We start from the raw sequence: 14,523 nt of genomic DNA, 5'->3' as shown, positions 1-14,523 counted from the left end.
GGGGATGTTGCCACAAACCTTGGGACATGCATCGATTTCACTGTTGCTAAAAAAAAAGATAAGGATCCGACGGAGTGTGGGTCGTATAGGCCCATATCACTTCTGAATGTGGACTCAAAAGTGTTGGCAAAGGTATTGTCAGTTAGGCTGGAGGAGTGCTGCCCGAAGGTGATAGGTGAGGATCAGACCGGGTTCGTGAAAGGGAGGCAGCTGTTTTCGAACATTAGGAGGGTTTTGACCGTCGTTATGGCACCGGCGGAAGGGAAGGAAACGGAGGTGGTTGTGGACGCGCTGAGAAGGCGTTCGACCGGGTAGAATTGGGGGTACTTGATGGCAGTTCTGGAGCGGTCTGGGATCGGACCAAGATTTGTGAACTGGGTAAAGCTACTGTATAAGGAGCCGAAGGCGAGTGTCCGCACAAACAATGTCAGCTTGCGATACCTTTCTCTCCACCATGGGACGAGGCAGGGATGTCCTATGTCCCCCCTTGCTGTTTGCACTTGCGATTGAGCCGTTGGCCATCACATTAAGAAGTTTGGGAGCATGGAAAGGAATAATGCAGGGTGGGGATAGAGCATAGGGTGTCCTTATATGCCGACAACTTGCTGTTATATGTGTCGGAACCAAGTGTATCGATAGGGGGAATATTGGAGCTACTGTGGGTATTTGGGTCTTTCTCGGGGTAAAAGCTGAACCTAGACAAGAGTGAGTATTTTGTGGTGTCTTGGCAGGGGTGGGGGAGCTGCCATTCCGTAGGGCAGGGACTCACTTTAGGTATCTGGGGGTGCAGGTTGCCCAGGAATGGGGGTGGCTTCGCAGGTTCAACATCTGTAGTTTGGTGGGGTGAGTGAAGCTGACCTGGCAAGGTGGGATGGTCTTCCTCCTGTTACTGGCGGGTCAGGTACAGGCAGTTAAAATGAATGTGTTGCCACGATTTCTGTTTATTTTTCAATGCCTACCGATTTTCCTGCCAAGCATTCTTCAGGGAGATTAAGGGAAGGATTACCTCGTTCATATGGGGAGGGAAGGTGGCCAGAGTGAGAAAGGTGCTGCTACAGAGGGGAAGGCAGGCAGTTGGTTTGGGTCTTCCGAACCTGATGTACTACTACTGGGCGGCGAATGTGGAGAAGGTGCGGAGCTGGTGAAAGGCGTTGATTCCTAGTGGGTCAGAATGGAGGAGAGTCTGGGCAGGAGGTCGGGACTGAAAGCACTAGCAACAGCGCCACTCCCGATAGCTTCGGGGAAATACTCGGGGAGTCTGGTAATAATAGCTTCATTGAAAATTTGGAGGCAGTTTCGCCAACACTTTGGGTTGAGGGCAGGCTCAAGGGAAATGCCGATTCGGGGGGACCACAGATTGTAGCCAGGGAGATGGGATGGAAATTTCTGGAAATGGGAAGAGAAGGGGGTTAAGGTGCTAAAAGATTTGTTTCTTAGGGGACGGTTTGCAGGATTGAAGGAGCTGGAAGCGAAGCATGGGCTGGAGCATGGAGAAATAGGACATAGAACAGTACAGCACAGAACAGGCCCTTCGGCCCTCGATGTTGTGCCGAGCCATGATCACCCTACTCAAACCCACGTATCCACCCTATACCCGTAACCCAACAACCCCCCACCCCTTAATCTTACTTTTTAGGACACTACGGGCAATTTAGCATGGCCAATCCACCTAACCCGCACATCTTTGGACTGTGGGAGGAAACCGGAGCACCCGGAGGAAACCCACGCACACACGGGGAGGACGTGCAGACTCCGCACAGACAGTGACCCAGCCGGGAATCGAACCTGGGACCCTGGAGCTGTGAAGCATTTATGCTAACCACCATGCTACCGTGCTGCTCCAAATGTTTAGATACATGCAGGTTCGGGAGTTTGCCAGAAAGGAGATACAGAGCTTCCCGGAGGAACCGACCTCCACATTGCCGGAGGAGGTGCTGACGACAAGGGGACTGGAGAAGGGGGTAGTGTCAGCGGTGTACAGAGCTATTTTGGAAGAGGATAAGGCACCACTGGAAGGGATCAAAGCAAAGTGGGAGAAAGAGTTGGGAGAGGTTATACAGGGGGCCTGGTGTGAGGTGCTCCGGAGAGTAAATGCCTCCACCTCATGTGCAAGGTTGGGGCTGATGCAGCTGAAGATGGTGTACAGAGCACACCTCGCGAGGATGAGCCAATTCTTTGAAGGGGTAGAAGATGTGTGTGAGCGTTGCGCGGGGGGAGGGGGGGGCACTAATCACGTTTATATGTTTTGGTCCTGTCCAAAGTTAGAGGATTACTGGAAGGAGGTTTTTAGGGTAATCTCCAAGGTGGTGCATGTGAAACTGGTCCCGGGTCTGGTTAAACTTATTCCTGTGGATGGAGGAGTTTTTACGAACATACAAAGGTGCTGCAGCGATGCTTCTGTCTTTGTCTGTTGGCTCTACAATTTGCATCTTTTGTGCTCATGATTCCAACCCAGATGTTCTCGCTGAGCCAGCAATTCTTCCTGTTCTTAAGCTGCAGAATCTGAAACCATGTGCAGGTTTTATTGTAATTGATCCCATTTATTGTTTCTTGGCCAGGAGGAAAAATGTAATCCAGTAACGTTGAAGCAAAAACGAGCTGCTTTTAAAGCTTCACGTTGCAGCAGTGACTGCAATTTGATGAAAACAATACCCTGTCTGGACTGAATGTTATTCAACTGACTTAGTGTGCTTGCAATCTCCAGTTTTTCTAATTAGTAAATATATAGCACCTATCCAGTATTTTCAATTTCTGTTTTTGACAAAGGTCAGAACTTTCCAGCCATTCACGCCGGCAGGATCTTGTGGTCTGCCGATAGCATACCCACAGCCTGGGTTTCCTGGCAGTGAGGGTTGCATTCATCTGGAAACCCCGTTGACAACATTGGGACCAGAAGATCCCACCACTGGCCAATGGGGGGACTGCCCGAAGGGTTGTGTAGAAAATGCCGCCTGACTTTTTTGTTAATTAAGGGTATTCATTTTCAATATTTGTATTGTCTTGTATTGTTTGAGCATTTAGGATTCCTGGCTGAAAGGAAATAGGTTTGAGAATATCATCTTTTTAGTTGATAAAATGGAGGAAAAAACCACGTACCCATTTGGGGTGCTCTTTTTCTTTCTGACACTGAGGATAATATCCATAAATGTACTTCCAACAAACATCTTCAGTGATCATTCGCTAACGAGTATGATTTGTCCACCACTGGTTATGGGTTCAGTAGGGTGAGCCCAATCCTAGAGCCACATCTTCAACCGCACACCTGGAAGGTGTTTCCGCGAGGTGAGTTCAGTCATTGGACTCTGGATCGCTGGTATTCCTTTCTCAATCTCCTTTTCTGGGTCTCCTCTTGCCGTCAAATGTTCTTGAAGAATTGTGGTCTGTCAATCAGGAGGTTCCTCCCAGTAGGTCTCCTCTGAGCAAGGGTCTCCCAGATGTTAACGTCCATGTTGCATTGTTTGTGGTAAGCCTTCAGGGTGTCTTTGAAGAATTTCCCTTGTCCTGCTCTTGTTTGAAGCCTTCCTTGAGCTTTGATCTGGCTTGCATTCATTTGTCTTTGAACTAATCATTGTGAACAAGATTTGCTTTAGCAAATATAAGGAGCTTAAAATCGCAATCATGAGCACAAAACCTATCTTTCAGCATCCCAACCCTTAATAAACTGGACACTTGACCCAAATGCAGCATCTCTACTGCCTGCCAATTGAGATCATTTAAACAGTGTAGACTGGGAATTGAACCCAGGAGCTTTCTCTCAGTACAGCCATGCATGTGGCTCCTAGGCCTTTAATTAAACTGCCTTTGTTTCTTGTTCCTTTTTCCATGCAGATAGTTCAGACCTTTTGTAAAGTAAGGTGGGGGAGGAGTGTCAGTGGGTCCTGATGCCAGGCTCACTGACACTGCTCTCAGCTTATCTCAAAAATGGCAGCACTGTTAGAAATTAAATGCAGCTGTAAATTAGCCTGGCTCTTAACTATTTATTGCAATTGAGCAGCTGACTTCTTTGACCTCAAAATCAATGAAGCTATCTGAGGGAATTGAAGCTTATTCAGCATTCAGCATTATTCAGCAGGGTTTCCTCCCACAGTCCAAAGATGTGCAGGTTAGGTGGATTAGCCATGCTAAATTGCCCTTAGTGTCCAAAATTGCCCGTAGTGTTGGGTGGGGTTGCTGGGTTATGGGGATAGGGTGGAGGTGTGGGCTTGGGTAGGGTGCTCTTTCCAAGAGCAGGTGCAGACTCCTTGTGCACTGCAAATTCTATGATTCTCTCATTCAAAGCTGTTTCAGAGTTTAAAACAAGTGTTCAGTTCTGAAACTGAAGATTTATAACGGCTATCTGGTTGCACAACTCCAGCATAACAGGATATAAACTATTCTCTCCAGCTTGAAACCTTTCATTGGTATCAATGAGCCTAAACAGTGGCTTAGATTGACATTAACAGGATAAAGTCTGAATTGCTATGATTTGGCTTGCATCCATTTGTCTTTAAACTAATCATTGTGAAGAAATTAGCTGCAAATCAGTCAAGTTAAGCCTAGAATGAGGACATGAGAATTCTGGCATGTCAACAGTCTTTGCAATTTTTGTGGCTGCATCAAGTTGTCAGTCATTTATGGGGTTTTAAATATTTTTCCTTCTCTGTTTTGCAGTCGCCAGCTGATCGATCGCACAAAATTCATGCGGGTGATGAGGTTATTCAGGTGAATCAGCAGACTGTGGTGAGTACTAAATAGATAATTGAAACATTTATTTAGATGCGTTGAAACTAATAACAGATGAATGGATCCACATTTAAGGTTACTTTTGCAAAATCTTGCATCTGCAGTTTATCATTAAGTCTGAAGGATGCTGTGCGCCTGAATAATTAATTTTTCTATAGTTTTCAGTGTTTTATCTGTCAGCATAGCATTAGTGTGTGGTGAATAAGATCCAAAGCACAGGTCTCCTTTTAATTTCAGAGTGGGTTGTTTAAAATTCCACCCTATCTGGGTGACCGTAACCTATTAATGAGCCCAATGCCATCCTGCAGGCTTGTTTCTGTTGCACAGGTTTTATTTAAAAATAAGGATTGAGTTTTTGCGAAATGTGTTAATGCGGAGGGAGGCAAGTGGAGATCAGGCTGCTGATGGCCCACCAATCGTCTCACTGACAATATTAGGTTACTTATTCATTTGATTACCCTCAGTCATGTAGGAAGTTGCCTCATTAAACTTCAGGTAGCCTGAGCATGTTAGGCTTTACATTAGAAGCACAAACTGAGATGCTGTCACTTGAGCTATTCATTGGCAACATTAAGTATCTGCTTAACAAACATTTTACAAAAAGAAGCATATGCTTCTACCAATGTGGTCGGAAATAGTGTCTAATGTAAAGGACGATATTGACCAGGATTGTCGTGACTTAGTTTTTGACCTGAACTGAAATAACTGCGCTTCGGACAGCAATTCAGCTGCTAAGCTAGATAAAGGGATGGGGCTGAGGAAAGAGTTGAAGGGAAGTTGAAGCCTTGAATTAACTTCTGATTTGCTTGTCAGTAATTTCTCTCGCTTTGTTTAAGGCTATCGATTTGTAAGAAATTTAAGTAGAGTGGGTGCAGAGTGCCCTGAGCAGCATCAACCTCTGTTGCCTGTAGTGCTCACTTATTCACACAGCAAAGAGGTGGGAAATGGGCACCTGGATGCATATAAATCAATTTAACTCTTGCGCTCATCTGAGCTCTATTTTTTTCTTGTTTGTTTTGTAAATTTAGAGTACCCAATTATTTTTTTCCAATTAAGGGGCAATTTAGAGTGTCCAACCCATCTATCCTGCACCTTTTTGGGTTGTGGAGGTGAGACCCATGCAGGCACCGGTAGATGTGCAAACTTCACTCTAACAGTGACCCGGGGCCGGGATTGAACTCGGGTCCTCAGCGCCTTGCTCAATCGAGCTTTATAATGTTTGCGTGGGAATACTTCTACTCCACTACAAAAGTTTGTATTTTCCCTTGGACTTGTACTGCTCCTATTGAGATGCAAGCTATCCAAATGACTTGTGTGGTGTGAGCAAAGTCCAGTTTGGGAGCAGTTATGTATGAATGTGGTGTTGTGACATGAACTTGTAACTGCAACATTTGGTTCTGCAGTGCCTGGCTTTTCAGCACTGAGAACTGTTTTGCCTCAAATGGCATCTGCTGTGCATATGGGCACTTATTTCTGATGCTCCCCTCACCGGATGCCCCTTAGCCAAAGGCATTAGCACTCGCAGGGAACATCCACCCACCGCAAATATGCTGAATAGGCCAATTGTGACTTCAATCTGCACTGCCATTTTGGAGCTGAATGCTTTCGCTCATGCCCTTTCTTAATCTCGTACAGCTGAACATACATTCAGCAACAGGAGGGACCACCCTATCATCCCAAACAGTACTATGTGAGTGATCATCTCGACCCCTGATTGATTTCTATTGACCATTCGATGGCTTTCAGAATTTTTTCAAGTTGCTAAAGTCTATAAGTGACGTCGCATGTGCTGAATGTCTTTAGCTTGACTGCAAGGATTCTGCATAACTACTTGCTCGCAGACATGAGTGTAGTGATATGAAGCCCCTTGGACCACAGCATGTCAGGGAATGCACAGAGTCACAAGAACAGTCAGGTTGCTGGAAGACCAAAGAGGAAGTGGGCATGGGAGGGAAAGAAGGGCTCTTGGTTGAAACCTATATTTGCCCAGAATGTTCAGGGAACAACTTTCTACTTGAACCTTGGCAACACAGGCAAGGTGAGAATAACTGCCCTTGACATTAAGGCAGCATTTGACCAAGTGTGGCATGCAGGAGACCTAGCAAAATTTGAAGTCAATGGGAATCGGGGCAAGTTCTCCACTGGTTGGAACAATACTTCGCACAAAGGAAGATAACTGTGGTTGTTGAAGGCCAATCATCTCCGTCCCAAAACATTGCGTCAAGTATTCTTCAGGGTAGTGTCCTAGGCCCAGTGCTCTTCAACTGCTTCATCGGTGTTCTTCCTTCCATCGTAAGGTCAGGAGTGGACATAATTACATAGTGGTCAGTGCCATATGAGATTCCTCAGATACTGAAGCAGAGAGTGTCCATATGGAGCAAAACCTGGACAACATTCGGGTCTGGGCTGGTACATGACAAGTAACATTGTGCCATGCAAGTGCCAGGCAATGACCATCTCCAAGAAGAGAAAATTTAACCAACCCCCACCACCACCACCCCCACCCTGATATTCAACAATATTGTCATTGCTGAATCCCCCATTATCAACGTTCTGGGGGTTCATTGACCAGAAACTGGACTAAATACTGTGGCTACCAGAGCAGGCCAAGAGACTGGGAATTTTGAATGAGCTTGCCACCTGGATCCCTAAAGTGTGTCTACAAGGCACAAGTCAGGGTGTAATAGAGTACCTTCCACTTGTCATGGTGAGTGCAGCTCCAACAACATTCAAGAAGCTTGACGACATCAAGAGAAACCTGCTTGATCCATTTGCACCCTCCACCACTGGCGCACTGTGGTAGCAGCATGCACTAACACTGCAGCAGCTTCCAAATTCGTAACTGCTATTATCTAGAAGGACAAGGCTGGCAAATACTGAGAAACAACAACTGCAAGTTCTCTTCCAAGTCATACATCATCCTGACCAGGAGCTGTGTCACCATTCCTTCACTGTCGCTGGACCATTGTCCTGGAACTCCCTTCCTAAAAACACTGTGGGTGTATCTACAGCACATGCACAACAGTGATTCAAGATGGCAGCTCACCAACCCCATCTTACGGACAATTTGAGATTGGTAGCAAATGCTGGCCCATATCGAATGAAAAAGGAGTGTCAAATATCTCTGCTTCACGAAAAATGTCCTTGCTGAAATCTGCTGCCCGAGGCGACCACTATGGAAACCTCAGGGCAGGGATGGCATTGCTAGTGACTGAAGGTGATATATTCTGCCTTTTTTATATATTTGCCTCCTTCAGGGCTCAAGCTGGAAATTATTTGCAGCATCTCCTAGTTTGCCATCCACAGTTGCATAAAAGAGGTTATTGAGGCTCTGTATTCCAGGAGAGCATATCATGATAATTTGCTATTTTGCAAGTATGCAGGGTGAGAATGTGTCATCCTGAGGATTGCTGGATTTCTTACAGTGGTGAATGTCTTTAACTGCATGCACATCACTTTGCTGGTGCCACATGTCAACACTCGATGTACTGAAATGAAAAGGGATTCCACTCCCTCAGCATCCAACTCGTGTGCGACCATGCTCTGCCTTTAATCACCGTTGTGCGTTCTCTGAACTTGGCTTCCATGTGCATATGCCTCTCCCAGTGCTCCTACAGAATGCTATTCAGGTACTCCCACAGCTTTAGACTGTACAGCAGCAGTGTGGACTTGCTGGCATCAACAAGGGCACAGGCAGAGTGGCAGTGGTGGGAGAAAGAATTCGGTCATCCTGAGTGAGAAAAGCAGGTTTGTGGCCGAAGAGGTAATGCTTTGGCAATCTTAATGTGTTGGAGCATGGATTGCAGCATTGGTTTCATATCTTGCAAGCCCCTTTGAACACCTGGGGTGGTATTTTCCCCTACCCGGCGGGACGGGGGGTCCTGGCATAGGGGAGTGGCGCCAACCACTCCGGCGTCAGGCCTCCCCAAAGGTGCGGAATTCTCCGCACCTTTGGGGGCTAGGCCCGCTCCGGAGCGGTTAGCACCACGCCGACTGGCGCCAAAACCGGCACCAGCGGCCTTTCAGTCCTGGCGCCGGGGCTGGCCGAAAGGCCTTTGCCGGTTCGCGCATGCGCTGGTGCCACTGACGGCACCACCGGCGCATGCGCGCTGGGGGATTCTCTTCCGCTTCCGCCATGATGGAGGCCGTGGCGGCGGCGGAGGAGAAAGAGTGCCCCCACGGCACTGGCCCGCCCGGCGATCTGTGGTCCCTGATCGCGGGCCTGGCCACCGTGGGGGCACCTCCCAGGGTCCGATCCCCCCCCCCCCCCCCCCCCGGGGCCCGGTCGTGCCGCTGATCCCGCCGCCACCAGAGGTGGTTCAAACCTCGGCGGTGGGAGAGGCCTCCCAGCGGCGGGACTTCGGCCAATCGAGGGCCGGAAAATCGCTGCAGGGGCCTCGCCGATCGGGGCGGATGTCACGCCGATCGGCGGGGCGTGATTCCCGCCCCCGCCAATTCTCGGGTGGCGGAGAATCTCTGTCACGGTGGGGGCAGGATTTTCGGTGGCCCCAGCCGATTCTCCGACCCTGCTGGGGGTCGGAGAATTTCGCCACTGACATCAGTAGCCTTGATGGCAGCAGCTTGTGTGGCATCAGCTTAACCTAGCATGACTTTGTCGAATGAAATAATACAAGAGATGTATTGCAAAAGTAAATGAAGCTAATAAATTTCTAGTAATTCACACTGCACTCTTTATCCGTTCCATCCAGTTTTGATAAGAGTACCATTTTTTATGTTTTTGGATAATTGGACTAAGTGTTTAAGGGTTCTGACGGAAATTGGCTTGAATCAATTTAAAGCAACTTTGTGTTAAAAGGTTGGATGGCAGTTGAAAAATCTTGTTACAAAGCTTCGTGAAGATCCTGAAGGTGTGGTGCTTTTGTTGAAAAAACGGCCAGCGAGCACATGCAATTTTGCCCCTGCTCCTCTGAAGAACATGCGCTGGAAACCACCAGTTGTGCAGGTAATCAATACGTGTCCTGTGAGTTTGCAGATCCATGCTCAATGGTGGTATTTACAGGTGCAAATGCTTGGGCTTAATATTGCGCTAAGTGTTGGTCTCGTCATCTATTGCATTGCTGTTTGTGGGGCGTGGCTAATGTGCACCAACTGGCTTCCTGCATTTTCTATTTCCCACTGAAATGCAGTTCATTGGCTGTGGAGTGTTTCAGGACATCCTAAAGTAACAAAAAACACAATTCAAATTTGTTCTTTACTTGAGCTTGGGTGTGGGGAGGGGTGGGTTTATTTCCACTTAAGACAGATGCTACAGCAATGTGATTCTCTTTCTTCCCCCCCCCCCCCCCCCCCCCCCCCCCCCCCCCCCCGCCTCGGAAAAATCATCTATGTATCTGAACCGTTTGGGAAATGCAGTTTTGTCTTTAGTTTCAATAGTGCGGTCGGTATGGAAAATGTTTTATGATTAAAATTAATTAAATTTCAAATTACAATCAAAGCAGCAACTTTTAAAAATCTTGAATTGTTCTGAAGAAAAGGGCGAGTTTAAAGCTGTCCCACAGATGTGGAGGAGGTTGTGAAATATTTCCTATTCTTGGCTGACATTCAATCAGGAACTGACATAGAACAAGCCCCATGGTCCTGATCTCCTTTAACCACGTCTGCTTCTATCTCGCTTTCCCCTCCTTGCCACACATAAAACCAAACCAGTCTTGCCTTTAAGTAGTTTTTCACTGCTTTGTTTTTCTCTCCAGACCAGCCCTTCACAAACTGCAACTCCATCAACGGCCAGCACCATGGAGATGACGCAAAAGAAAGAAAAACCTGCTATTAAGGATTTATACATCCCACCACCACCAGCTGTTCCATATACTCCGCGGTATGAAAAAAAACCCATGAAATGTCAGAACAAAAGGTTTCTTGTATCATTAAAGCTGACACACAACTGTAATGGAGCCACACAGAATAAATATTTCACATTTGAAACAGCATTAGGGGTGAATTTGGAATGGCCATGAGAAAGTATACACCAGTACTAACTACCATGTTGCAAAAGTCAGATGCTACCAATTAAATGGTTATCATGGTTAAAAAAAACTACTGACTGAATCATGGAGGGAAAACCTCACTTGGATTTGAATTCCATCCTTTCCATTTACTTTAGCCTGCAAGCAAGAAAGGAAAGTTGGACAAAATCTATCCTGTAACCTTCGCCTGATAGTGCAGTAGTGAATCAGAACAATATGCCATGACTGGGAAATACCTCGTTCAAGCATGAAAAATATGCTAGATAATTTAAAAAGGGCAATTTGAAGCAACTTTTGTGACGTTAGTTTTTGTTTTGCTTTCCTCTCTTCTCCCCTGTTGCCTCTGCCTCTCAGTGGTAAATGTTACACTTTGCGTACTTCATTGATGGAACTCTTAGGCCACTCATCGTTTGTTTTTACTCCAATCACCCTGATGCCTCCAAAACATGATGCGTCTTCTTTGGGATGAGCTTTGTAACAGAGTAGTTCTATTACAGCGCATGCTGCACAAAACAGTTTACTACTTTTTTTTTAATAAACATTTTGTTGAGGTACTTTTGGTATTGTAACAACAACAATGTACATGAAACTATAAACATAGTGCAAAAGCCGTCTCCGTTCCTTACAGGTCCCACTTTTATTAGCCCCCTACTCCAATGCTAAACTATCTCCCCCCCCCCCCCCCCCCCCCCCCCCTTCTGCTGACGATTAATTTTCCGGGAAGAAGTCGACGAACGGTTGCCACCTCCGGGCGAACCCTAACAGTGACCCTCTCAAGGTGAACTTAATTTTCTCCAAACCAAGAAAGCTAGCCGCCATCTCTGACCCCATAAGTTCCTTGTAAATGTCAGAAATGCTCCCTTCTCCTACCCACCCTCTGTAAACTACCCTGTCCTGAATTCCCCTTAGCGGTAGGAGCAGGAAGGTTGACACCTGTTTACGTAGGAAGTCCCGCACCTGCAGATACCTGAATTTGTAACCCCTCGCCAACCCAAACTTCTCCTCCAGCACCCGCATACTCTGAAAGCTCCCCTCTATAAGCATATCCCCCATCCTCTCAATCCCTGCTCTCCGCCATATCCAGAACCCACCATCCATACATCCCGGGCATACTGGTGATTATTACAGATTGGGGACCAGACCAATGCTCCCTCTGCTCCCAGATGTCTCCTCCATTGCCCCCAGACTCTCGGGGCCACCACCAGCACGGGGCTGGTGGAGTATCGTGCTGGCGGGAATGGCAGAGTCGCAGTTACCAACGCCCCCAAACTGGTGCCCTTGCATGAAGCCGCCTCCATACGCTCCCATGCCAACCCCTCCCCCACCACCCACTTCCTGATCATGGCTATATTTGCTGCCCAGTAACAGTTACTAAAATTTGCCAACGCCTGCTCTCCCTGACTCTGCTCAAGCATGACCTTCCTTACTCACAGGGTCTTGCCCGCCCAAACGAAGCCAGTGATCACTTTGTTGACCCGTTTAAAAAAGGACCACGGAATAAAGATGGGGAGATGCTGAAATACAAACCGGAATCTCAGGAGGACCGTCATCTTCACCGTCTGCACCCTCCCAGGCAGTGTCAACGGAAGCGCGTCCCATCTCTGAAAATCGTCCTTCATTTGGTCTACTAGTCGGGCCAGATTTATGCAGCTGGTCCCAATGGCACTACAGCTAGCATGAACAACAGTGGGGAGAGGGGCATCCTTGTCTCGTCCCCCGGTGCAGTCTAAAATAGTCCAATATTGTCCTATTCGTCCGTACGCTTACCACAGGAGCCTGATGCAGCAACCTGACCCAGTCAATAAAGCTCTGCCCAAATCCGAACCGTCCCAGTACCTCCCACAGATAATCCCATTCTTCCTGATCAAAAGCCTTTTCTGCATCCATTGCGATCACTACCTCCACCTCCCTACCTTCCGGGGGCATCATGATCACGTTTAACAACCTCCTTACATTGGTCACCAGCTACCTCCCCTTAATAAACCCCGTCTGGTCCTCCCCAATAACGTCTGGAACACAATCCTCAATCCTGGAGGGCAGAATTTTTGACAGCAGTTTGGCATCCATATTCAACAGGGATATTGGCCTGTAGGACCCACACAGCTTGGGTTCTTGCCCCGCTTCAGAATCAGTGGAATCATGGCCTGTGACATCGTCGGGGGCAGCACCCCTTTTTCCCTTGCCTCATTGAACATCCTCATCAATACCGGCCCCAATATCCCAGAGAACCTTTTAGAAACTCCACTGGGTACCCGTCCGGCCCCGGGGCTTTACCCGACTGCATGGCCTTCAGACCCTCCACTATCTCTTCCAAACCGATCGGTACCCCCCAGCCCTTCTACCCGCTCCCCGTCCACTTTTTGGGAAATTCAGCCCCTCCAAGAAGTGCCTCATCCTCTCCGGCCCTTTAGGAGGTTCCGACCTGTGCAGCCTACTGTAGAAATTCCTAAACGCCTTATTCACCCCTGCTGAATATCCAACCAGGTTCCCGTCCCCGTTATTTACTTTCCTTATCTCCCTGGCTGCCTCCCTCTTTGTAAGCTGCTGTGCAAGCATTCTGCTGGCCTTCTCTCCATGCTCATAGATCACCCCCTCACCTTTCTCAGCTGCTCCAATGCCCTCCCTGTGGTTAACAAGCCGAACTCCGCCTGAAGCCTCTGCCGTTCCCTTAAAAGCCCTGCCTCTGGGGTCTCCACATATCTCCTATCGATCTGTAGCATCTCCTTTACCAGTCGGTCCGTCTCTGCCCTGTCCACCTTCTCCCTCTGGGCCTGTATCGAGATCAACCCCCCTCTGACCACTGCCTTCAGTGCTTCCCAGACCACCGCTGCTGAAATTTCCCCCGTGTCGTTGACCTGCAGGTAGTTCTGAATACATTTCCTCAGCCGCTCGCACATCCCTTCATCCGCTAAAAGTCCCACATCAAACCTCCATTGCGGGCGCTGGTTACTGTCTTTACTAACCTGCAGGTCAACCCAGTGTGGAGCATGGTCTGAGATTGTGATCACCGAGTACCCCATGCCCACCACCCCTGCCAGTAAGGCCCTGCTCAAAATAAAGAAATCAATCCGGGAGTACACTTTATGCACATGTGAGTAGAAGGAAAAGTCCTTCACCCGCGGCTGCCCAAATCTCCATGGATCTACAAACCCCCCATCTGCTCCATGAAACCTTTTAGTCCCTTTGTCATTGCTGGCACCCTGCCCGTTTTAGAGCTTGACTGGTCCAAGCTAGGGTCAATAACTGTGTTGAAGTCCCCTCCCATGACCAACATGTGCGAGTCCAGGTCTGGTATCTTCCCCAGCATCCTCTTTATAAACTCCCCATCATCATCCTAATTTGGCGCATACACATTTACTAATACCACCTGCATCCCCTCCAGTTTCCCACTGACCATAATGCACCGACCTCCCACATCTGAGACTATTGTGCCCGCCTCAAACACCACCCGCTTATTAATCAGGATCGCGACCCCTCTAGTCTTTGAATCTAGTCCCGAATGAAAGACCTGACTGACCCAGCTTTTCCTCAGTCTAACCTGGCCAGTTACTCTAAGGTGTGTCTCCTGCAACATTACCACGTCCGTCTTCAGTCCCCTAAAATGCACGAACACCCCCCCCCCCCCCCCCCCCCCCCCACCCCGTTTCGCTGATCAGCCATCCCCTTTTTTGGGCCGTCCCTTTTTTGGGCCCGCCACTTATTTTTTTTAACCCATAAGTCTAGAAACCTTTTGAAATTTCTTGTGATACTTCTAAACTTCACTCTTTGGGATTCCAACCGCAGCAAGCTAGGTTTGCATTTCGATGTGCAATCTGTT

At 48.0% G+C, this 14,523-nt stretch overlaps 1 protein-coding gene across 2 annotated transcripts in view; it reads left to right on the top strand.

Moving 5' to 3' along the window:
• cnksr3 (cnksr family member 3) overlaps positions 1–14,523 on the top strand; it is a 158,105-nt gene that overhangs the window by 127,602 nt on the left and 15,980 nt on the right. For both annotated transcript variants that reach the window (XM_038808448.1, XM_038808453.1), the window contains exons 8-10: positions 4,651–4,719; positions 9,539–9,685; positions 10,434–10,558. In XM_038808448.1, the coding sequence (XP_038664376.1) occupies positions 4,651–4,719; positions 9,539–9,685; positions 10,434–10,558 (341 nt within the window). The remainder of the gene's footprint in view (positions 1–4,650; positions 4,720–9,538; positions 9,686–10,433; positions 10,559–14,523) is intronic.

The sequence above is a fragment of the Scyliorhinus canicula genome, chromosome 1 (assembly GCF_902713615.1).
Source record: "Scyliorhinus canicula chromosome 1, sScyCan1.1, whole genome shotgun sequence".
Classification (NCBI taxonomy): domain Eukaryota; kingdom Metazoa; phylum Chordata; class Chondrichthyes; order Carcharhiniformes; family Scyliorhinidae; genus Scyliorhinus; species Scyliorhinus canicula.
Note: the sequence above shows the minus strand (reverse complement) of the source record. Positions and strands in the feature narration are given on the sequence as shown.